This window comes from Suricata suricatta, chromosome 2 (genome assembly GCF_006229205.1).
Source record: "Suricata suricatta isolate VVHF042 chromosome 2, meerkat_22Aug2017_6uvM2_HiC, whole genome shotgun sequence".
NCBI lineage: Eukaryota > Metazoa > Chordata > Mammalia > Carnivora > Herpestidae > Suricata > Suricata suricatta.
In genome coordinates, this window is record NC_043701.1 from 153748300 (window position 1) to 153774488 (window position 26189).

Sequence of the window (26189 nt, forward strand, 5' to 3'; positions counted from 1 at the left end):
AGAGAATAGCTATTGGAAGGTTTTGGTAATTCTTCTCAAGAAATGGTTCACTCTATTTCCCAAGTCTATTTTGGACAGCCTCAACAGTATTTAAATCTTTCATTTCTTATTTTGGGGCATTTTCAGATCATTTTTCCTTTCTTTTGTTTATGAACCAATGGAACCAAGATACGCAAAGTTTTTCTGTGGCAATACCATTATTAAGTTTTTTTTAAAGAAAACACCTAATCTCAGGAGCAGTTTATCACCTCCCTCTGGAAGAAAAAGAAACAGACTGAAAAGTAAGAGACCATCTACAGTAATGTTCTGCAAATCCAAGTGTTTGATTCTTTAATTCCGTATTAGACACAAATTTGTTGTTTAACTCACCAGTCATATATTGTTAACTTTATTTTTTCACACATCGAAGGAAACTGTTAAAAAGAAACAGAACAAAATAGTTGTTTCTCAACTTATTCAGTAACTATTAAACTAAGTAGTCTTACTTTTTCTGAAAGAAAATAAAATATCAAACCTTGATCTGAAGATTAACGACTTGATTCCACTCAGGGTTTGCATTTTTCTCAATTATATTTGTGCAAACCTGTAAAATCATTAAAACAAAACAGGTATTCAAGATTCTAATTTCTGTAAACTCCTAATATATGTATACTGGATTATGACTCTAGCAGTTTACTTAGCCAGTTCCATACTGAGTAGCTTGGTTAAAGTTTATTTCTCTTCTAACTATTAGGTAAAACGTAACATGGGTTTAATATTAATCTTTGCTCCATCCAGCCACTAAAAGTTAGTTTTCAATCACCAGATTTCCAACATTGGATTAGTGTCATGATGCAAGAGTTCATGTTTACTGAGCTCTTATTACATACGACCTAGTGAGCATCTCTTAACAGGTGCACACAGACCTTTCGATCCTGCCCACCAGCCCCTCTCCTGCTCCCCAAACCAGCTCCTGCCAGGACCAGGACCAGTCACCACATCTCCCTCTCCCTGACATGCCTCACTCCTGACACTGCAGCTTCATGCAGATGCTGGTCTCCTGGGGCGTCTGCCGTTGGCTCCTGTCTGGTGCACACGCCCTCTCCTGCCTCCTCACTTTCATGGCACCCTCTGTGTAGCAGTCTCCGTGCGCTCTCCAAGCATGCTTAGAATAAAGTCCAGACCCTACTCTGGCTCATAAACCCTGCCCGCGCACCTTTCCCCACCCCGCATCTGCCTTCAGCTCTCTGCTCCCCCTGGCTCGCTGCACTCCAGCCACATGGACAGTCCTTCGCTGCAAATGTGTCTCCTCCTTGGGAGCCTTCACATCTGCTCTTCTCTCTGCCTGGAAGCCCCTGCCCTCCTGATCTCACATCATCTGGGCCTTGGCTCAAATGTCACTTCCTTAAAGGTGTCCTACCTGATAACCTAGAGAAACCTCCCTCCCTGCTCAACACCAGGCACCAGTCACTTCTTGTCCTCTGCTCTGTGTTCTGCGAAGTACATGGCACTACCTGAAATTATTCAAATACTTGTTGCTTGTTTTATTGCTGTTCCTTCTGCTATAAGAGAAGTTCCAGGAGAAGAAAAATCTCTACCCCAACACACGGGACAGTTTTCCTATTTAGTAGGCTCACAATAATTACTTCTCTAGTTAACTAACCACTTTCAACAATCCTATGAGATTATTATCATCTTGATTTATAGCTCAGGAAATTGAGACTGAGAGCTAAAGGAATTTGCCTTCATTGCCTCTGGAGTGGGTTCAAGTCTGAATGTAAATCTTGCTCCAGAAAGAAAGGCTTTTCCATCACCTTCCTCCCCCGACCCCACCGCCTCTCCTAGAAAGCAATCTAGGGTCCACATGTGTGTGGTTGGCCAAATCTCGCTTTCATCAGTAAACAGTTCAACTGTACAGAAGACGCTAGTTCTTCGTGCCTACAACCGTCCATGGTAGGGGGTAGAACCATCTTTGTAGGGGGAAGTGGTGGTTCCGGGGGGGCGTCCTACACCAAGAGTCTCCCGGCTCCTTCTCCTCCCCAGGGGCTGGGATCGGGCTCCGGGCCTGCTCTCCAGTTCCCTTGGCTCACGGAGGGGGTGGGGCTGGGGAGTGAGAAGCATGCTGGGAACAGGCAGTGGGCATTGGGGGGCTATGCTCAACGTTTACTGAGGACGGTTGTTGTCAGCGAGGGAGTTTGCCATAGACAAAGACAATGTTTGGGCCTGCGAAGTAACCCAAATCCATGATAGCTTTCACATTCTATCCTTTCAAAAGATTGAGTTTTCCAATTTGAGTCCTGCAAACTTTCCACTCTCAAATAAACCTGTGGAGAAGTCTGGCATGTTCTGACTCAGATAATCTGTGTTCCTGCACACCTCCCAGATCATCAGGAGGTGGCCACTTTAACAAAGAATAAACAGGAATTCACTCCAAGGAAAGCACGGTGGTTTAAATATTTATTCCTAGAGACGCCTGCATTTAGATCACATACAAACCTTTTTCCCAGCGAAGGAAACTTCAACAAAAGGATCCACTAGGTTCTTTTTATCTGCATTGCCTCCGAATATTTCCTTTACTGTCTGTGAGAAGGCATCATCCACTAGAAAGCAACATGCCACACAGCAGAAATTAAATTTGATTTTCTTAAAAGAAATCACTCAGCAAAATTAAAAATTTTCTCCTATACATGAGGACAGTTGCAACAAGAATTGTTCTCAAAAGTGGCAAGCAGTAGCAGCACTGCACTGCAGAAATTTTGTCTTAGCTGAGAGGAAAAAAATGCGTTCTCCCCACAAAGTTTAAAAAAGAACAGGAGCACCTTGAAAAATAAATCAACAAACTATTATATTGAAAATCAGTGATCCGTTGAGGAAAAAAGTATAATAAAGACAGTCCACCCACATAGGGTCAGAGGCAATTCAAAAACCCAGCCTGGTTTCAACTGGAAACATGTTTTAGGTCAAAATGGTATAGGCCTAGTCTGACTTTTTCAGAGAAATCCAATGAACTCTGGCATAATCACAAATAGCATAATAAGAAATAATACATTTAAGCAACTATAAACAGCATATCTCTCTCTTAAACTCAGAGGTGAATGGAGATCAATTAAATAGGTCCATGCAGGCAGTGTAATTGAGGTTTAATTTATTTATAAACTTCATTTCAGATATTTCTGAGGAGAGATGAGGGAAGCATTATAGGCTGTTAAAAAAAAAAAAAAAGAGAGGGGGCAGGTTCCCAGGGAAAGTAGCAAACCCTAAAGAGATCCATGGCCTGTACACGGAGCACTGTCTGCTGGGGACTTGGAGAGGGGTCTCGTGTCCCAGGCCCAGCAGGAAGCAGGCAGGCTGGACAAGGCAGAAGGTTGCTGGGTCCTTGGCAATGACAGAGGAGTGGATGTACTAGTCTCTATGAGGAAAATCACTGTAAGTGATTCTCTTAAATGCATCCAATCTCTTGGTATTCACACCTCACAACGCAGTATTACCAGATTTCTAGTTATTGGCACTTAGCCACATTTTGCTCAGCTATTTTAAATAATCCAATAACAAACACCTTTATTTCAAAAATGTCATATTATCCCCTGTGATGAAAGGAGTTGGAAGTGCTGAGTGCTGGCCACTCTTTGGGATCCTCTAGAATAAGATGATGAACACTGAGGAGGGAAGAGATGGAACAGGATGGGCCAGACACTCAATAAGGGGCAAAGATCAGCGACCGACTAGCTTCCCTGTCAGCCTACTCCGGGAGCTTTCAGGGGGGCCAGAACGAATGGAAAGAAGTCACGAAGGCCTTCACAAAGAAAAGCCTATGATGGGTTGCACCAATCACTATTCGGAGCATGATGTTAGCACACTGAGCGTGCAGATAACTGGGCATCCTGGGCAAGGACTGAATCCATACGTACTCTGGGGGATGTCCTCTGCTCGGTAGATTTTCAGCAGGAAGGTCACCCACCGGAGGGCGATGCCAGCAGGGAGGAGCAAATTACTCTCCACATCATCACTGTCGTTATCACGATCCCGTTTCTCAGCCTGTTGGGGGAACATAATTACAAATGATACCCATAGAAAAGCAGCACTTGGAAGGAGCCAAATTGATTCTTGTAAAATGAAACAAATTGGAACCGTTTCCATTAGGATTTCTTGTGTTTCAGGCTTAAGAGTTCAGCCACCAATTCCATGTCAAAATTGCTCTGTATAATCAAAGCTCATATGTTTCTTCAATCAATACTCCACAAGAAAATGACATGACCTTTTGTAACTTTATGAGCACTAAATAGGAGAAAAAGAGAAAGTTCCTGAAGTTTTGCCAAATTTTCCTGGGTACTTCCTGCCTCTCAGTTTGCTGTCCAGTTTCCTAGAATGACAAGTGTCCCTTTAGGTAGTAATGCCTGGTTTTGCACGTGAGCCATACTCTATTCATCAAATGATACAAGGGACTCTTGAAAACACCCTTATCTTTACTAAATGAAAAACCCACTCCTGGACACCAGTGAGGAATCCAAGTGAGCTAGGATAATAGTTCTACCGTGAAGAAAAGAACAGCTTCCAAAAAATAGAAGGAACTGGAACACTGGGGTTATTGACTGAAGTTGTGTTGCATTTCACAACTGCTGACCCCACTTGCTTGACTCTTGGTCCCCCTTTTAGTGAAAACATGTAAAAGGTACAGAATGTAAGGCTCACAGGAGGCTCGTCTCCGGTCCCCAGGACGAACATGCTGACTTTCATGTAACCTTTAGCTCCTGAGCTGGCATCCTCGGGGTCATTGAGAAGAAGCCATTTTCTCATGATAGCATGACCTAAAATAAAGAAAGATTAAAGGGACAGGGACACACTACAGATAAGCTGACAGGTCTGTGATTTCATCTATAAACAACCATTTGCTCTGAAATATCATAATGACACTAAATTTGCCAAATGAGTCTCTATATTAATGTCCTCCTGCTTTGCACTGACCAGCCCCCAACCCTGATCCTGCCCAGGTGTGACTCAAACAAGACTCCTTCTAAGCTCTATTAATTGTTTTTATAATTTGATTTTGATAAGATCAAAACACTGTCACAAAATAGACAAATTACCTTCTTGTGAATGTTAGGATAATTATCATTAGATTAAAAAAAACATCCATTTTAAGCTACTATTATTCATTCCTGCTAAGCATACATCCCCCTCCTCAATCAAGGGGGGAAAAAAAACCTGTTATTCCTTTTTTGATTCCCTCAGATTTTCTTGATTCCCAGAATCTTCAAGTTCATGGCAAGAAAGAATATTACTTACCAGGTTCATCATAAATGAATCCAACATCAATCTGGGAAAAAATAATTTAAAATAGTTCAAATAGACTTTAAAGTCAGTTTAGTCACTTCAAAGAAATCAACATTATATTAATTTTTTAATGTTTATTTTATTTTTTAAAGAGAGAGACCGAGTATGAGCAGGGGAGGGGCAGAGAGAGAGAGAGAGGGAGACACAGGATCTGAAGCAGGCTCCAGGCCCTAAGCTGTCAGCATAGAGCCTGATGCAGGGCTTGAACTCATGAACCATAAGACCATGACCTGGACCGAAGTTGGATGACTAAGCCACCTAGGCACCCCATTATTATATTTAAACATAAGACTCTTGACAAAACTTCAATTTCCTTGAGAACAACATTCCCATCATACCCCCTCTGTATCTCTAATGACTTGCCTGACCTTCAATCAATCATTTTGAATGAATGAACTAACTAGTCTTAGAACTGGAAGGCACCATGGAAGTAGGATAACTCGCATGTCCTGATTTGGTTGGAACTTTTCCCCAAACACAGAAAGTCTCATATTCTGTGGAATTCCTCAATCCTGGGCAAACCAGGACTTTGGGTACCCTATGAGAAGCCACCTGGCCCAATTTCCTATCCAGTAGTCCTCTTCTTTCCTCTGGCTAATGCTAATACTAATAACAACATAACCATCAATTGGGCACTTCAACGTGCCAAGCACTGTACTAGATGTTTTGTATATTCTATCTCACTGAGTCTTCACAATGACTCCATTTTACAGAGGAAACTAAGGATCAGTGGCATGTAGCTAGCTGATGGCAGACAGGGTAAGAACACACTCATGCCTGATCCAGATCAGTCTCCAGGACTTCTAATGACTGGGAGCTCCTTCCTTTGAGAGGTAGCCCATTCCACACAGAATTGCTGGGAAGCACCCACCAAGTATTTGTCTTTAATTCCAGGATGAGTTACTTGGAAAAGCACCCCTGATTCTCTTTTCTGGTTTGGCTTGCCTTTCATATTCCAGATTTACAACAACTGGCTTTGTAGATGGAGCTCCGGGGCCGATGGTGAGTGGAGCTGGGTGATGGGCTTCTTGCCGTTGCCAAGCACCCTTCCCTCTGCAGCTCCGCATTGGCTTCCATCCGCAGCTGGAGCGCTGGGAGGGCCCTGATGTGGCAGCGTCCAGGCATGTGCTTTAAGGCACCGTAAGCATTGTACTTGGAAGTGACTAGACCCAGGCGAGAGGACACTTGACTGGTTTCTGGCCCTGGGGGCATTCATGTCCTGCTGGCATTCCAGTCCTCATCCAAGACCATGGCATGAATCCCTCAGACATAATGTTAAGACGTCACCCATGGGGACAGCCTGCTACACCTCATTACGAAGGTGCCCATCTAGGTTGAATGAAACAGACAGTTGGCACCCACCTTAAATTCCCCCATCAGAGAATCTGCCCGCAGAGAATGGGAATTATAAACCTGGAAGAAAGAAGAGCCATGAGCAGCTTGTTGGCTTTATGTGGCAGTTAGAGAGCAGCACCTTCCTCCTCCCGAGCCCCTTACCCGGATGCTGATGATCTCATCCATCAGTTCAGAGGGAGTTATGTGCACGTTGTAGAAAAATAACTGTCAAAACAGAAGAGAAAAATGTTTGAAGGTTTCCAGAGGTGGACTCAGGTTTATTGTGATATGATGTTTATAATCTGGGGAACCTCCTAAGAAATTATAAAATATACCCCCAAAGTAGGTGTGACCATGAGAACACATTGCAGGGCCTTTCTGACGCTTAGGCCTCTCGAGCTTCCTGGCAAACTCACCTTTGCATGTTGGAAAAAGGAAAAGGGGTTTTAACTAACAATAGTGTTTATGTAATGAAACAGAATTGTTCCTTTGGGGCCAGAAACCTACTAGCTCACATAAAAATCTAAGGTTATTTCCTGTTGAAATCCTGCTAAATTGGGTATGTAGGGCTTGCATGACCTGAAAAGTTGAATTGAGTTCCCTACAATTGTCCTCAGTTTCTACAATTATCCTGAAAAAAAGTTCTTTTTTGGCTTTTTAAAAAAATATCTAGGATCCACTCAAGGATTACACATTACATTTGGTTGTTGTATCTCTTTAGTTTCCTTTTATACAGAACTGTACTCCTGCCTATTATTTGTGGTTTATTTTTTCTATCAAGATCAGTTGTCTCATAAAATTTCCCACACTCTGGATTTGCATGAATATTTCCTCACTGTTAGATTCAAATTGGCCACGTGACATGAAACGACACAGGTGATGTTGATGCTCCCATTATAAGACATCAGGACACACATGTCCGTTTGTCCCATTATCACTCATACCAAGTTTATTCACTTGGCTAAAAATATGTAGGTAAACTAGGGAGTTTTTAGTAAATTCTTTTATTGATTCCTGAATTGGTCTGTTCGGAGCCTCAAGTATTTGAATTTTTTCCCTTTTGCCCAGAGATCTCATCTCAAAAAAATTCATTACAATGGGAAAATTCTAAGGCGGAGATTCTTGCTGGGTTCCTCAGAATGTAGCCAAGTCCATATTTATCCTGCATGATGAATGCATGACTCCTTAGGTGTCCAGTCACTGCAGGGCCTGCCCTCTCTGCAGTGCGGTCTCCTTCACGGTGAACCTCTTTCCCGAAGTCCACTTTCCCAAAGGGCTCAGTGCACACCCGTGTCTGCTTTGACATTACTTAGCTTCATACTGCTGTCTACAGTTCATCCAAGGAGAAGTGACAAATGAGAAGAGAGGTCTTCTGTGAATGAAGGTAGGGCCAGCTTGAACACAGGGGAAGAAACTAGAACAGAGGACAAAAGCATAGGGGTATGGGCAAGAACAAAAGCCGGAGCCGGGGCTAGGTCTGGAAGCTGCTGGATCTCTGGGGTACGGGGATGGGAAACCCTGGAAGTAAAGGCCTGGCTCCCAGAACAGGGCATGAGATGCACACACACCTGAGGAATCTCAGAAATGAATCTCCTCAGAGCAAGGCTGGCCTTGGAAAACTCCCCAAACTTACCATTTCTCTTCACAGCCCTGATCATGGAGTCTGGGCTACCTGAGAGGCCTATCAAAGGTATTCAGTGTTTTTGAGGAATGTTCCAGAAGAGGTCAACAGAAGAATCATATGCTCAGTATGTGGGGGACAAGAAAACCCTTTTGGCTCCTGCCTGCTTTCCTTTAACATACATTATTTTCCTAGCTACGTAGGTTTGGGCATCCTTAAGAAGCCAGCCATTGTTGTCCCTGTGGAAAATGTAACATCTGCCTTAGCGCTGTGACTGAAACTTGGTATTTTTTTCTTTCATGAGTCTCCAGCATCAACTGGTCTTAATTGTGAAAATGTGCTGGGTATGCTTTTTTAAAAGTAACAAAGCAATCACAGAAATGACTTTGTGACATGGACTTTTCCCTCAGAGTCACCCTGCTGATTAGAAAGAGCAAAGGCAGATGTAGGGGACTTCATGGGCTCCATCCTAAGGGGTACAAGGACCCATCAGGAGAGACGCCATGCGGAAGTGGTTATAAAAACGCCAGCAAGAGGCTGGCAGCTCTGAGAACCAACGATGAAGCAGGACATGTGGTTTCAAGACCCAGTGGACCTTAGAATGTTTAATGCAGAATTTTCATTGACTTTACCAGATTTTTGTACACGAGTTCCCCTCCCACATGGGACAGGAGAGAGGATGCTGAAAGATGCGTATAAATAGAACAGACTCATGGAGCAGCATGCATGAAGCCCGTTTACCTCATCAAAAAATGGATTGTTCCCTCTCTTGATTCTTGTTCGGTGTGTCTGACCACAGACGTGGACCTTGACCACGGGCCTTATGTTGTTGCCACTTAGCTGCCGGCCCTCAATCACCCGGACACGGATCTGGAAGTACAGAAGGGGTGTTACTGATCCTTCCCCAGGGTCATGTCAGAGAGTCCTCAGATTCTCCAGCAGCTGGCCCCCCGTAAGGGTCGCTGAAACCAGGCCAGGGCAGCTTTGCAACCCGCGGGCGTGCATGGACTGGGGTGGCCCCCCATGCTCATTCCCCAGGTGGAACCGGGCTCCAGGAACCGAGCCCAGCCTCCTGAGCCTGGGATGTGCTCACTCACTCACGCAGTCTGCCAAGAAACTGCCCTGAGCTACGAAAATGCAATACTGTGATTCTCCTCTCTCCTACTACCTACGGGAAGGAGGGGCATAGTTTTATTTCTCTGATGAGCCTCATTGGCTTGACCACATCTGCTTCTGCATGCAGAACAGAGACGGACAGCTCTTCTTCTTGGGTTTACACCCTGATGTCCCTTTTTGCTAGTTGATCTGCTGCCCAGAGTAATGGGTCCTTCCCAGAGCACCACGATTGCCAGAAGCTGGACACTACAGCAGTAAAACAAACATGTGGGGTGCACTGGCTCTTCCTACCTGGAAGTCCTGGGGCTTGTTGGACAGCATCCGCCGGCTGTTCTTTCCCTTCGTGAGCCTCCGGGCAAGCTGAGCTTCCGACACCGGCCCACCCGCCCCCTTGGGCCCAGGGATCCTGACTGTACTGTCCAATCTGTCTTCATCACCTCCATCTTCCTCCTCTTCTCCTAAAACACCAAAAAGGAATCCCATCAGAGATGGCCCTCATCCTGTAAATGTCTGAGCTCAGGTTTCCTGGACTCAGAGTTTTCAGTGTTTCTGAGGCAGGAGGTAAGTGGGCTACTCCTTTGGGGACACTTATTTGGAATGTGCTGTGACTCAGATACTGTTTCTTAGGAAAATGGGTTCATGGTGCATCAGGGTGCACTCTGTATTCAGGGTGGCCAAGAGAACACCAGAGACCAAGTGGAGAGTGATAGGGAAAGCCTGAGTAGGACCCAGCCAGAAGTCACCCAGTTCTGATCTGGGAACGCAGCCTAAGGTCAAGGGGCCTCTCTGCGGTTAGGACACAGAGGTAAGAAAATGCCAGGGGAAACCAGAACTTCAACTCCACCATCTCCAGAGATTTACTCCTGAGGTTGCTGTACTATCTCCTCTCGGCTGGAGCCTGCTGGTTCCCAAATGCCCTCTCCACCCTCATGGCAGATAAGAAACACATCTCGTTTTCTTGCCAAGCAGACCAAGGTGGTCTCATGCTCTCCCCTTGCCCACCAGGTCTGTCACTTCCACACTCATCTGCTCCTTGTCATCCCCGAGCTGCCCCCCATACCTCGGGGGTGGGGTGGAGGGTATGCTCCCTGATGGACAGACAGCCTACTTCCTTCTGATTCTTTGGAGATACCCTAAGTGTCTCCCACTCTCCTGAGTACCTCCAGAGGATCCTTCCCCACGGGGCCTCCCCTCTGCCTTCACATAGGCACAGATCTTTCTCTCCTTAAAAAAAAAAACAAAAGAACTAATTTCTGCCTCCTATTTCTTCCCTTTCTTTTATACAGACTCTTTTAGACTCATTGACAAATTTCAGTTCTTGTCTTAACCAACAAAGAGTATGAACTCCTGCTAACCTGCGCAGTATAATTTAAGAGACCCTAGAAGACTAACTTGCCTAAAAGAATATACCAGCATTTGCATTCCCTATCTTTGGATTCTGAAGCTTCTCCTTTACAATGCAAAATCATGCAAGAGACTCAGTTTCCATGTGGACATATCTGTTGGTCACTCACATCGTAGTATGAATTAGTGCATTCAGATTGCCACGTAGCACAGTTCTTAAAACTTGGGCTTTGGAGTCCTATGGCTTAAGTTCAAATGCCAATTTTCAGCTGTGAGTCTTTTTAAAATTTTTTTACGTTTATTTATTATTGAGACAGAGAGAAACAGCATGAGTAGGGAAGGAGCAGGGGGAGAAGGAGACACAGAATCTGAAGCAGGCTCCAGGCTCTTAGCCAGCTGTCAGCACAGAGCCCAATGCAGGGCTCAAACCCATGAATTGTGAGATCATGACCTGAGCAGAAAGTCGATGCTTAACTGACTGAGCCACCCAGGCGCCCCCAACTGTGTGAGTCTTAGTTTTGTAATTTCTGTTTCTGCTTTCTCATTCGTAAGAAGGGAGAAATAATAGTATTTACCATAGGGTTATTGTAAAGATACAATTAACATATATGCAAACCTTCAACATGGTGCCTGGCAAAAAGCAACACCCTATAAATTCATCTTCTTTTCTTTTTTCACCAGTCAGTGAACAGCACAGGGGAGAGGGGGCTCAGAGCGAGGAAGGGGCAGCCACACAGAAGTAAAAGCCCCTCACTCACACCACGTCCTGCTTCAGGGCTCAGCCAGGGTGAACCCTCATCCTCACCACCCCTCATTCATGCTCAGCTTATCCGGCTACTTGTCCGTCAATGTTGACCATGACCTCTTCTCGTTAAGCTCAGGGCCTTGTCTGAGTCCTCACATTCCACCTGACATGGCCTTGGGCACTGGGATCCACACACACTTCTTTGGATCATGCTGCTCTCTTCCTGGCACTCTGAACCTTGTCAGGTTCTGCGTGGGCCCCTTTCCAGGTCCCACTCCCCAAGTGTGACATTCCCTTCTTTTCCTCAGCCCTCTCCTCCTCTGCCTTGATGCCCTCTGGACCTACACTTTGGAGTCACAGTCCCACAGAGCACTAGGCTAGAGGGGCCTCAGAGGTCCCAGGTTGGACGTACCCTTCCCCATGGTGTGCAGACAAGACAATTAAAGTCCGGTAAGATGAGCTGAAATGGGGACCAGGTGTTCACCCTCCTTTACTGGCTCAAGGCTGCGTCTAAGACCAGGCTGCAGGTGAAGGACTGCTGTCCATCCTCAGCACCTCTGTCAGGACACCAGGGTACCTCATAGAGGCCAAAGGCAGGGAAGGGCTACCTTTGCCCTCTGCACGGTAATCTGGGTCTCGTCTTCCCCATCCTTGAAGAGGCTTCAGAAGCAAGGCTTGCCAGCCACCCATCTCTGGGAACCTGGGTCTCAGAATGTCCCTCCCATTCTTCGCCAGGTGAGCTCCTCACTCCCTCAGGCCCCAGGTGAAATACCCTGTCTCTGGAGAGCACCACACATTGTCCTGGCCAAGGGCTTGGTGAATGCAGAATGAATGAGGGGACATGGGCCCCTGCCTTCCTAAGCTCCTGAGCAATGTGGCCAAGTGGCAGCATAGCTCTCAGGAAAGTGCACGGACACTAGAGGGCTTTCCTCTGACCTTGGCTCCAGCCCCAGGGAAACCCAGAAGGTCAGATCCCCCGACCCCCACCCCATGGTTAAGCATGGCGGCAAGCAGGTGTAGAAGGGGTAAGTTGTGCCCTTCTACGGTGCTGCATTCTGTACAAGTCCTCATTAAACTCTTAATAGATGCTTTAGAAAGACAGCAGGTGGGGCGCCTGGGTGGCTCAGTCAGTTAAGTATCCGACTTCAGCTCAGGTCATAATCTCGCGGTTTATGAGTTCAAGCCCCGCGTAGGGCTCTGTGCCGACAGCTCAGAGCCTGAAACCTGCTTCAGATTCTGTGTCTCCCCATCTCTCTGCCCCTCCCCAGCTCATGCTCTGCCTCTGTCTCTCAATAATAAATGTTGGGGTGCCTGGGTAGCTCAGTCGGTTAAGCGTCTGACTTCAGCTCAGGTCATGATCTCACGATTCAAGCTTTTAATCCCCACGTCAGGCTCTGTGCTGACAGCTAGCTCGGAGCCTAGAGCCTGCTTCAGATTCTTTATCTCCCTCTCTCTCTGACCCTCCCTGCTCACACTGTCTCTCTGTCTCTCAAAAATAAAAAATATTAAAATAAATAAATGTTTAAAACAATTAAAAAAGAAAAAGACAGCAGGCAATGAAGAGCCAGTTTCTTCTAGGAAACACCTCTGCTGTTCAGACTTTAGGCTGAGGGGTGTGTCAGAGGAAACCCGACGAAGTCAAGGCTCCCGCCAGCATCTCTGCTTAGAGCAGAAGGACACTGGAGCAGGAAATCGCCCCTTTAGGTGGCAGGAAGTTGCACAGGGTTAAACAATACCACCCTAAGTGTTCCAGGAACAGTGAGGGGGGCCCTTTAGGCCCTGCCGAGCATACCCGTGAGTGGCTGGGCATGCCCCGTCACGGAGACCTGGGCATGCATCTGCCGCACAACCAAGTGGACCTACAAAGGATGACCCTCCATGACCACAGAGAGCAACACTGAGTTGGGAACCATCGATCAAATACCAAGTTGCTGGTTGCATTTACTTGCTTGTTTTTGCTGGTCGTGATAAAGAACCACAAACTGAGTGGCTAAAAACAATAGAAATATATTCTGACAGTTCTGAACTCTAGAAGGAGGATGTTGGCAGGACATGTTCCCTCAGGGCCACCACCCCATCAAATCCTCTTCTATTCCATAATGGAGAGTCCTTTCTGGAACATTTTATGCTTTTGGGGGTGGAGGGAGGAGGTGTCACAGTAACCTAGTTTTTCTAGAGTCCTAGAATGTCATTCTCTGCCCATGACATTTTGTAATATTAATTTTAGAGAAAAATCCTTCCTTGCCTCTTATTAGCTGGTGCCTCCTGGCAATCTTTGGCATTCCGTGGCTTGTGGCTGCATCCTCCCAAACTCTGCCTGTGTCATCAAATGTCCTTCTCCCCTAGGTGTCCAGGGATCATCTCTTTTTGTAAGGCTATCCATCACTGGATTTAGGGCCTGCCCTACCCCAGCACGATTTCATCTTAGCTAATTACACCTGCGAAGATCCCATTTCCAAATAGGGTCACCTTCTGAGCGTCTCTGTAAGAACTGGGCAGTGGGACACTCTTCAGCTCACTCCAGAGGCCATCTTTTATAGCTTTCCAGTGTGTTCCCTGTTGCTCCAGTCCACAGTCTGCAGCCCCATGGGCAGCCCCAATCTATCCCGTCCCCACACTGCTTTCACACCTCTTTCTCCTAATCTGAGCTGGAGTCAGTGGCCTAACACTGCCATCTCTCCTCTCTGTGCCCCTCAACCCCTTCCCTTCTCTCACTTATTGCGCTCGTCTGGTTTATTCAACGTCCCCTTGCTCCATGCCATCACTGAGGGAGCTGCATATGGCCGAACACTCACCGTCCTGGTTATTCCCATTCTCAAGTCATGATCACACATCCGAAGTGGACATGCAGGACTCCCTGGCCATCTACCATATTTCTAAGGCATCTATTCAAAGTTTTCCTGGGCCCTGGTCTGAGAGGCTGCTGATTAGCCAAAAACGTCCAATCACTTTACCTTTCTGAACTCCCACCTATTTTGCACCTTGAAAGCTTCTAACACCCTCTCTATCCTTCTCACCGCCAGCTCCTGACCTTGCTTACTTCATGGAGAAAAAAGGCAATCAGAAGAGAGTATCTTCATTGTCCTGTGCCAAGTCAACTTTCCTCCCCGCACCTGCTGTCAGCCTCCCCTCTGCTACAATCACTGAATTGCCTGTGCTCCCGACCTGAGGTCTATCCTTCCCCGTGCGCACAGCTCTCCCCTCCTTTCCCCACCCATGGATTCTGCTTCTGCAATTTCTGCCTCTGTACGTGCTCATCAGTCTTCTCCCTTGCAGCTGAGTCATTCCCATCAGGATATAAATGTGCTGAAATACTGCCCACAACAAAAACAGAAACTCACAAACTTCCCTTGACTCCATAGCACCCCCTATAATTACTGCTCTATTTTTCTGCTCTCCTTAACTGTCACTTTGGCAGTGGCAAACTCTTCACAGTTCCTTTATATGAATGCCATCCTGCCTCTCCAACAATTACCATGCCACTCAGTCAAACCCTACCAAGCTTTTGAGTGCAGCCTGTCTCCTTTCTGAGTGTCAGGAACCCTCTATGTAACTCACCATTGGTTATAAATGAGCTTCAATGAACACTTAGGAATGGCTCTCCATTGCAACTCCAGCAACTCAACAAAACACATCTTGATAATTCCTGAAATGTAATGTTGGCCTCTTTCCAGAAGCTCAGTGGCAATATTCCTACCAACTGCCCCTTTGTGTCATCACTTGTGACAGTGACACTTCCCTACATGGCTTCTGTTTGTCCACCCAGTGCCGAAGAGTTGGCAGCCCCTAGGAGACCTTAGGATACATCAAGTTTGCCTCTGGCATGCCCAGCTGTGCCCTTCCCCAGCAGGGATCAACTTCTCTTCCTCCACCAAGCTCCGGTGCTACCCGGCTCTAGCACTTCCCCCTTCTGAGCGTAAGAGAATGAGCTATCGGTCACTCAGATGTCACCAGATCTGCAAGCCAGCCTCTCCCTGCCATTGCTTTCATCCATTTAGAACTTCTCAACGAAGGCGACTCCTAGGAATGGCTGAAGAAGAGAGACCCTTGCCCAGTCACCACTGGCTTTCTTGTGGCCTGAAATACAGACCCCGTCCCGAGCCAGCAGGCCTCCCAACACTTCCACGTCTCGCATCTTTCCACCTAAGGCTCTAACTGGGCCACCATTCCATCTAATCCTCTTCCATTCCATAATAGAGAGTTCTTTCTGGAATTTTTTATGCTTTTTTTTTTTTTTTTAAATCACAGCAACTCTGTTTCTCTAGAGTCCTGGAATCTCAGTCTCTGCCTGTGATATTAATTATGGTTCTAATGAAGAACCATAAGTCATTAAGGCAGAATTTAATTACCTTGGGTCAAAGATCACTGCTAAGTCAAAACAAAGGCCTTACATCAGTGTAAGTTAAAAAGTACAAAGCAGAATGGGAGAGAGGACATCTTTAAATATGAAAACATTTTGGAGATAATATGCTGATTTAGCTGCGATGTTGAATAATAACTTTTCTGGGTTTCTAACGTGAGGGAAGTTCTATAAATACATATCTGCAATCAACCGTAAGCGATTCATGCCTCCACCCTGATTCTTGGGTAAACAGCACGACATGTGCACTAAGAATTTTCTGGAATGGTTCTAATACATAGGTCAGAGCACAGGTGTCATGGAAGAACCTGTAACCATACAGTATCGCACAGAGAGGCTTGCAGGGAAATCTTGGCAGCCTTGGATCAACTGAGCTGTGATCCAGTCTAGGAAACGCTGCCCAAAGAGCTGGGGCTGAGTCCGCGCCGGAAAATGTTAACCAGGTAAAGCTCTCAACTCTGGGACTTCCAGTGACCCCCCAGTTCTGCTCTCATCAGGATCTTCTGGAAGTTCCCAATAACCATACAGACTCCAGGGGGTCCCCTTCAGACCAGCTAAATCACACTCTCTGGAGGAGGTGATGGAAATCCGCACAATTAAAGATCTCCCTTGTTGATTTTTCTTTTGTCTAAAATTTCAGAACCACTTGTTTATTATGATCACTTTGGCTTTCCGAAACAACTTGGGGGAAAAAATGGGCCTAATACAATCAGTTTTCTGGACAGTCAAATAGATGCCAGTCCTGGAAAGACTGCCTCCAATAATAATCTTCTAGCAAACTGGTAATTTTCCAGTTCAGTTCTGACCAAGTCAGTCCCTTCTTTGACATGTTCCATGGATCCCTATGGTGTGTCCCAGAGCAAATGTCTCAGCCTGGCATTCCCAGCCCTTGGGGACACACTGCCCTTTGACTACATCTCTGAATGAACTAGTCCCTTTTGTCTATTCACTAGTAAGCCTCCAAAATGCCCTTCTTGAAAGGAAACATTTAAACAATACCCATTGCCCATCCATCATTTACTTATTCACTCAACCAACGAAGCATTTATTGAGCAATCATGATGTAGTGTTAGGTACTAAGAATACACAGTTGAAATAGATAGCTGATCCATTCATGAGTTGATGGACATTTAGATATACAATGGAATACTACATGGCAATGAGAAAGAATGAAATCTGGCCATTCGTGGCAATGTAGATGGAACTCGAGGGTGTCACCTCAAGTGAAAAAAGGCAAAGAAGGACAGATACCATATGTTTTCACTCATAAGTCCAACAGGAGAAACTTAACAGAGGACCATGGGGAGGGAAAAGGGGGGAAAAGAGTTAGGGAGAGGGAGGGAGAGACTCTTGAATACTGAAAACAAACTGAGGGCTGAAGGGGGAGGGGCTAAGGGGAAGAGGGGGTGATGGACACGGAGGAGAGCACTTGTGGGGAAGATCACTGGGTGTTGTATGGAAACCACCTTGACAAACTATAAAAAAAAAAGAAGATATGTTTTATATATACAATGAAATACTACATGGCAATGAGAAAGAATGAAATCTGGCCATTTGTAGCAATGTGGATGGAATTTGAGGGTGTCATGTTAAATGAAATAAGTCAGGCAAAGAAGGACAGATACCATATGTTCTCACTCATGTGGAATGGAAGAAACTTAACAGAGGACCATGGGGGAGGGGAAGGGGAGAAATAGTTGGGGAGAGGGAAGGAGGCAAACCATGAGAGACTCTTGAATATGGAGAACAAACTGAGGGCTGATGAGGGTGGGGGAAGAGGGGCGGGGGGTGATGCGCATGGAGGAGGGCACATGTGGGGATGAGCACTGGGTGTTATATGGAAACCAACTTGACAGTAAACTATTAAAAAATTTTTGCAAAAAAGAAATAGCTGATAAAGTACTTTCACTAAAAAAATTATGTCCTGTGTAATAATTCACTTAGTCCTCTGTTGGGGGATTTATTCAGCTCTGACCTATACTTATTCAAGTTTATATCTTACCTTTCTACTAAAATGCAAGCTCCTTTGTGGCCAGCCATGACTTTATCACCTCTGTATGCTTCAGGTGTCCATAAATGTTTTCTAAACTGGACTGAATTTATTTTGTTAATATTTATTTTTGACAGAGAGAGCACAAGCAGGGAAGGGGCAGAGAGACACACACACAGAATGTGAAGCAGGCTCTAGGCTTCAAGCTGTCAGCACAGAGCCTGACGTGGGGCTCGAACACATGAACTGTGAGATCATGACCTGAGCCGAAGGTACAGCACTCAACTGACTGAGCCACCCAGGCACCCCAGAACTGGACTGAATTTAATTTTAACCACAATGACTTTAGTGTGTGTGGAATAAAATAAATTTGAAGTGTTAGTGTCTAATGATGAGTGAGTTTTTGTACTTCCGTTGTTCAGCACAGCACAAATTTAACAGATGGCTCTTCAAAAATAGATGTGAGATTTTAAAAATAGTTCATTCCGGCTACAAGAATGTAGTCTCCCTTCAAGCTAACGACATCTGGTGAATCAAGTTGGGAAGGTAACAGGTTTTCGGGAAGTCAAGCCTTAAGTACGGGTCAGCCCATCCCTCTGTCCCGGGAACAGTCTTGGAAGTGGGTCAATGAGAGAAGTAACTTTGATACCACACATGTTCAGCCAAATCACCAATGCCCTGGGTCCGTAATCTTTGTCATCGTGATATAAGAGCTCCAGGAAAGCATTCCTTAAAAACAAACTCCTTAGCTATAACACCAAAGACACAATCCGCAAAAGAAATAATTGATAAGCTGGACTTCATGTGAAGATAATGAGAAGACAAGCCACAGACTGGCAGCAAGTTTTTGTACAAGACACAACTGATAAAGGACTATTATCCTATATATATATACAAAGTAAACAAGAATTCTTAAAGCTCAACAAGAAAAAAACAACTTGATTTAACAAAGGGCCAAAGACCTTAACAGAGAGCTCACCAAAGGACCCAGATACACAGATGGTAGATAAGAATATGAGAAGACGCCCCAAATCCTACCTATGTCATCAGGAAATACAAGTTAAAGCAATGAGATACTACTACATACCTATTTAAATGGTTAAAATCCAGGACATTGCCAACACCAAATGCTGGCGAGGATGTGGGTCTACAGAACCCTTAGACACTGCTGGTAGGAATGCAAAACGATACAGTCACTTTGTAGGACTGGCAGCTTCTCACAAAGCTAAACCTACTCTCACCATGCGACCCAGCAATCGTGCGCCTTGGTGTTCACCCAAAGGAGTTGAAAATGTACGTCTACACAAACCCCACACACGGATGTTTAGAACAGCTTAATTCATATTGCCAAACTGGGAAGCAACCAGGATGTTCTTCAGAAGGTGAATGGATAAATAAACCATGGGATACCTACATAATGGAATATTGTTCGGTCCTTAAGAAGTGAGCTATCAAACTATGAAAAGACGTGGAGAATCATAAATGCATATTGCTAAGTGAAAGAAGCCAATCTGAAAAGTCTACATACTACACGATGCCAGCTCAAGGATAATCTAGAAAAGCAAAAAAACTATGGAGACAATAAAAAGATCAAGGGATACCAAAGGTTGGGTGAGGGGATGAATATGCAAAGCCCAGAGGATTTTAGGGCACTGAAAATATCCTACAATATTATAATGGTGAATCTGTCATTATATATTTGTCTAAACCCATCAAATATACACCACCAAGAATGAACTATAAGGGAGACTATGGACTTTGGGTGACTATGGTGTGTCCACATATGCTCATCCTTTGTAAAAAATGTATCTTTCTGATGAGTGACATTGATGACGGGGAAGGCAATGTATGTGAGGGGGCAGGGTGTGTATCTGAAATCTGTTATCTTCCTCTCAATATCATGGTGAATCTAAAACTGCTCTAAAAGAAAACAAAGTCCTTAAAACACACACACACACACACACACACACACACACACCCCTTATATATCCAATTCTTGAGATCTCTGGTCATAAACAGGTTCTTCAGTTTCCAGGGGTGAACTTCCCTAAAAATCTTCACTTTTGTGTTCTACCATTAATACTTCAAATTTCTTCTCGGCAGGACTCACTATGTGGTTGGTAATCTTTAGAAACGATATTGGTCATCATGAACCGTGCTTATCACACGAAGGTGGGAGTGTGAAGATGTGCACTTTCTGTGTTTTCTATTTCTGCAATGTTTACATTTTCACAAGTGGGTATTGCTTTTGTATTCAAAAAGAAGATCAACAAGTTCAAATCTTTTTAAAATTTGTAAAGATCTATAATAAATAGAGGAACCCGACTCATTATTTTTACATGGAATGGTAAAGTTTTTTTTTAAAGAGTTAATTAAAATGAAGGGGGAAAAAAACAAATTTGGGACCAGATGTTCTGTTTTGGTTATTAAAGTATGTGATGGCAGGAGATGTGGCACTTGCCATTATTTCTCTGCCTCATATTTATGTCTTATCTTCCCCAAGACTGCAAGTTGTTGGGATTCCCCCCCCCCCCCAGTGTCTTCTCTAGCACAGAGCTGTAGCGAGTAATCAATTATATCTTTGCTTAGTTGAACTGAATTTTGTCTTATTAAGACAAAAAGGTTTTCCCTTGAAACATCCAAATACAGGGTATTGAAAGATTTTCTTAAATGTTGAAGACAAGATTATTTCAGCGGAATTATGAAGCCACCATTCAGAATGTCACCCTTAAAACTGTTTTTTGTTTCATTAGAGAGAAAGTAGGAGAGTGAGGTGGGGGGGGGAGAGGGAGGGATGGGAGAGAGAAAGACAGAGGGAGGGAGTGAGGGAGGGAAAGGAGAGAGAGAGAGAGAGAGAGAGAGAGACAGACAGACAGACAGACAAACAGACTATCCCAAGCAGGCTCCAAGCTCATCAAAGAGCCCAGTGAAGGGCTCAATCCCATGACCCTGGGATCATGATCTGAGCTGAAATCAACAGTTGGTCACTCAACCAACTGAGCCACCCAGGTGTGCCAGAATGTCCCCCTTGATCCAACTTTGGTGAACAGTCATCTTATATAACAAAGATAATCCTTCCAGAGCAAATAACCCTGTACATTTTTTAAGTAAAAAATTTTTTTGTCATCTCACACTTGAAAATGAAATTGGCCTGCAGACACTGCTCATTTCCTGGCCAGCACCTAGTAACACTCTTTGTTTGAGATCCAAATGAAAGGAACCCAGGTTCGGGCTTATTTCCTATCTCTACCCAGCATTATCAGGGATTCTATAGAAATTCTGAGGAACACTTTGGCCAACTGCCATCACAGAACCTGCTGGGAGTGAGCTTCCGAAGAGAATGGGTGGACTATCAGTCTGCAAACACTGCTGAAACATTAGTGCTGCCAAGACAATCCAGGAGCTGAGGGGAAGGAGCCTCAGGTAAAGGGAGCCTAGACAGCAAGGATTTTCTCCCCATTGGGGTGACAAGTTCAAGAGTTGGTGCTTTTCTCATTTTTAAGGCAGCAGCCTTTGCTCCAGGGAAATTGCATGCTTTCTGAGCTTGGCCTTACCTCCGTCCCTCTCAGGAGAGGGGACCTCCCCCTACACTCTGAATAACTGGAGAAGGTGCTTATTCTCAGAGTCTTTCTGGTGCACCAGGACACAATCTTTTTCTTTTTGTTTGTTTAAAAGATATTTAAAAATAAACATTTGGTCATCCCAACATGACTTTGAGCCAAACCAGATCATTCTTTTCCAATAGCTCTGATTTTTAGAGGAAAACAATCTCAACATTCATACAGAGGGTGCCACCCAACTGAGCTCATGACTCCATGTCACCAGGATTTGTCTTTGTAAGAACAATAATCATAATAATAACAAAAGCCACCATTAAGTTTGCATTGACTGTATTCTAGGCAATGGGCTAAGTGCTTTATATACTTTATCTCATTGAATCCTTGCCACAACTTTCTGATCTAAGTGCCACTATTGTCCCTACCTTACGGTAAAGAAAGCTGAGATTCAGAGAGGCTAAGGGACTTACCCAAAGGTTACACAGCAAATAAACAATAGACACAGAATCCAACTCAGGCCATTCTGACCCCAAAGCCCTTGTTCTTATTCATAATGTTACAGTGCCAGGATAAAGAGAGTTTTTTCTCTCAACTCCGGAGTGAATGTGTCTGGAAGGCAGGAGCCATGCCCTAAAGCATTTATCCCCAGGCACTTCAGTATCTAGCAATGCGGAGAAACCCAGCCACCACTTTCTTTACTTCATAAATACTGAGAAATGGAGTGCTGATCACACACTTAGGAGGTGAAGAAACATGAAGAGAGTAGAGGCCACTCCTGTAGCTTTACATCCAGGGACATTCCCACCAGCGCAGAAGCCACAAACCCGATGGAAAGCTTTGCTTGGGACCTTCTGCTGGAGTCCGTGTGTGCCGGACGGGCCCACTGTGAGGTGGTCAGGCAGGGGCTGCCTCACCCCTCTCCTCTCCCGTGAGGGGCATTTCACAAACAACCGTACTGTCCTGGTTTGGGGCAGCTCCACCTGCCTCACGGGGCCCCGTCTAGGTAGGCAGGGTGCTACAGACAGCATAATGGCAAAGAAGGCTTTCATGCAGACTCCCTGTGTGTCTTTAATAGATGGCCCCTGGCATAGGTTGGGCCTTCAAAAGGGGCAGCTTACCTTCTATGACTGACACTCCGGTCCCACTGGGGTCATTTGGATGTGGAGCTGAAGGCGGAACATAGCCAATCACCAGGTCGATGGTGGCCTAGGTAGAAATAATTCATTGCAGACAGAATCAGTGCAGGTAACAGACCCAAAGCAAACCAAATCAGCAGGAGTAAAAGATCTGGATGGGATAAGCAGGGGGGGTGGGAAGGTGAGAAGAGAAGGAGAGAAAGATCACACATGCTCCGTTGTTGGTGCCCCCCCCCCCTCATGTAAGCCAGGCAGGTGGTAAAGCCTGGGGAAGGAATTAGTTGCCAAGTATGCCACTGCTAAGGGGAAACCTCACAAAGTGGAGCAAAGTTGTGACAAGCAAGCCTGAACTTGAAATTAACCTCCATCTGACTTGAGATGCCCTCAGTCACAGATGCTCACTGGAAACGGTTGAGTTATTTGTTTGCATTTTGACCTCTTTATTCATTGATGAAAATTATTGTCCTTTTTCTTTCTCTAAAAAGAACTTGAGCAACTAAAAAAAATTATATAACAGTGTGATTCATAAGATAAGAAAGGGAATCAAGTCTGATTAAAGAGGAAACCAATATGCAAATCATGAAGTTCAAGATAATTTCATCTTGCATAAAATGTGACTCCAACAAGGCTAGGAGACAAGGCCAGAAGGAGGGCAGAAACTATGATGTAACTTTCATGATCAGAAAGGAAAGAACATACTAGTTCCTGATAGGAAATCAAGTTATTCCATTTTTTAAATCTGAGATAAATTTCTCAGTTTATTTTAGGGCAGAGTTTCCGATACTTACATATTTCATGAACCTATAAAATTTCAAAAAAGTTTATGCTGGGAGGAGTCAATATAGGGATACTAACCCACGCCCATAACTGCTATTTACTATTATGACAATTTCACACACAAAAAAATGAATTTAACAGCAAAAATGAGGAAGGACAAATCTCAGAATAAAAGGAGTGTTTTGCAAATAAGGAAGGCATGTGTGCACACATTACCAGTTAAAACACAGGCATAATATTTATGTCCTACTGAAAAATTATTCATTGTTCATCTGAAATTCAAATTGCAGTGGGCCCTTACTTTCAATTGCCACTTTTGCCACATGTGGCAAACTTAGTGGAAGAGCCCATGTGGACGTACACGCGCGTGCACACACACTATATTGTCCTTATTTTTTCCCATGTCTGTTCATCGATGAATACTCACTCCCTCATGTATCAGCACATTCTCTGGCCAATTTAGGAACCACAGATCCGGGAGACCCTGAACAGAACAATGAATGGGGCCCCCAACAACAATTTCATGGCAAATAAAGAATCGTGAGAACAGCATCTCATGGCTACCTGTGCTAAGGACCCAGGCCACAACCCAAAGGCCGGATGCAAGGACCACAAAAAGGCTCAACTGCTAAACTTAAGTAAAGAATGAAACTTTCAAAACTTAGAAGAGGACATGGATGGCTCAACTTCTGGATCAATGATGTCCCAATAATGTCAGGATTCCCAGAAGTGCTGTAGGGACCCCTAATGGGGGATAGGACATACCAGGAGACAGGACTGGGAGCCCCTCATCTGCCTCACTCCACTTAGTCACCACAGCACTGCCATTTCAGGCTCCCACACATGCTTTCTTCTGTGCTTAAAAACACAAAACCCCAAACAGCCAGAAACATCACTGACTTGTACCATCTTTCCTAAGTATCATTTCTCTCAGCCAGGTTTTAGATAACTAGATGACAGCTGACATTCTGAATTTATGTTCTAGGATTAGAATGATTCACAGCAAACCTAGAAGTTTTGGAGCCTAGACCAACCAAACTGATATTCTGACTGGGCTCTGAGATGCCTCACCTATATTCTTGCCTAAGGGGGGTCCTATTTTAGCATAATATTTTCTTCCTTTGTCCTAGCTCCCAAGCAAAATAAACTGATTGAAAAATGAATGTATTAGAGATAAATGGGGGTAAGCATGGTAGGCAGCTTTATGAGCACTTGCTAGCAATCATGAAATCTGAAAGCTATGAGCCTTGAGTCCTTTTATTTCTTTTAAGTGCACTTGAGAGAATTCTGGGCTCACATCAGACAATATCAATATGTCCTTATTTAGAGGCTGTGGTCAGAAAATGCTAATTTTCACATCTTGATGTTCCAAGGCAATATTAACGAAACACCTACAGAACATTTCAAAGAGTATCTGATGCACAGACTATTGTCACCACACAAACATAAACACCTGAGCAGATATGCACAGAGCTATACCAAGAGAGGGTCCCCACTGACTCTGTAGCATTCTGTTGAAGAAAGTCAAGTTTATCTAATCTACTAGTTCTGTGTTTACAAGTATAGGAGAATACCATATCATTTATAAATGGACCAGTTATCTCAAAATCTATAGAGGTAGGTGTAGGTGTGTGTGTGTGTGCGTGCATGTGTGCAGTGAGCTGATTATTAGTTTCACACTTTCTTTTTTTAATGTTTATTTGAGAGGGAGGGGGAGAGAGAGAGAGAGATTTCAAACAGGTTCGCACAGTCAGGGCAGAGCCTGATGCGGGGCTTGATCTCACGAACCATGAGATCATGACCTGAGCTGAAATCAAGAGGCAATGGACTGAGCCACCCAGGTGTCCCTAACATCACGTCTTCTTAGTGAACTTTTGTTTATCTCACTTCAAAACCATTCAACAAGAGAGAAAGTGCTCACCCCAGTCTCTTGCCCCCTTTCATTCAGCAGGGAGACGAGTTTATAAGGCAGAGATCTGTTCTGGTCACCAGTCAGGTCCTTCAGGGATACCGTGGCCGTGCCAATTAATCTGCAGGTGAAAAGAGAAAGCACACAGTGACCTAAGTGAGGGGCACACTTCCATTCACTCGGTGGGCCTCCCAATTCCCTGCCAGGTCATCTGTTACCATTAAAACCACTCATAATGAGATGAATTTTGGGAATTTTGTCAGTAAACATCACTTTTCCATAACGTAGTCATTTCAAGAGTCCAGCTCTGCGGTCTATGAAATCTCAAGTCATGAATGAGATCACCTGTGAATAGGTGACAGACAAAGACTGAATAACCCCCTCAGAATCCAAGAAGTGAGAAAAGTAGGACAAAGTTCAGACATTCCTCTGTAATGAAATGTAAGAGGGCCCAGCACACGTTGCCCACTGTAAAAATGTCCCCTTCTGCGCATGTAAATAGGCTGCCAGTTTACCGATGGGGCCAGCTTACTAACCTGCACAGCCTGGAGAGAATTCACAAGCTGGATACGTGCACGTCTCCCTCTTCCTGGACACTGAGGGATTACGTTCAGCCTCTACCGCCTCCCCATCTACCTGTCAGTGCACCTAACCTATTGGTACAGAAGTATGCATGTGTGTCTGCTCACCACAGTTAGGTCCCCTAAAAGGCAGGACTGTCCCATTCCCTGCTCTAACCCCGGTGCTTGGAACATACTACACTTGTTCATAGATATTTACTAAATGAAGGAAAGAATAACTAAGTCAACATACATTAAGAATGAGAACACAAAACATTTTGGTGGTTAGGACACATGATCAAAAATGTTTATAGAACATGCATTCCCGGAGCTGGTGAATATAAATATGTAACCTGCAGAATATAGTCTGTAAATTGGGGGTTATAATGACAACACGGCATGAGACTGGGGAACTGAAGAAGTTCCCTT

The 26189-nt window shown here is 44.7% G+C and overlaps 1 protein-coding gene across 1 annotated transcript in view; it reads right to left on the minus strand.

Annotated features, from left to right (window-relative positions):
• MYOF (myoferlin) overlaps positions 1-26189 on the minus strand; it is a 147204-nt gene that overhangs the window by 83662 nt on the left and 37353 nt on the right. Inside the window, exons 4-15 of the mRNA XM_029920143.1 lie at positions 25213-25321; positions 22497-22584; positions 9674-9840; positions 9008-9136; positions 6808-6870; positions 6673-6723; positions 5263-5293; positions 4669-4784; positions 3888-4014; positions 2476-2579; positions 515-583; positions 370-413 (exon numbers count right to left, since the gene is read on the minus strand). Coding sequence (XP_029776003.1) covers positions 370-413; positions 515-583; positions 2476-2579; positions 3888-4014; positions 4669-4784; positions 5263-5293; positions 6673-6723; positions 6808-6870; positions 9008-9136; positions 9674-9840; positions 22497-22584; positions 25213-25321 — 1098 coding nt within the window. The remainder of the gene's footprint in view (positions 1-369; positions 414-514; positions 584-2475; positions 2580-3887; positions 4015-4668; positions 4785-5262; positions 5294-6672; positions 6724-6807; positions 6871-9007; positions 9137-9673; positions 9841-22496; positions 22585-25212; positions 25322-26189) is intronic.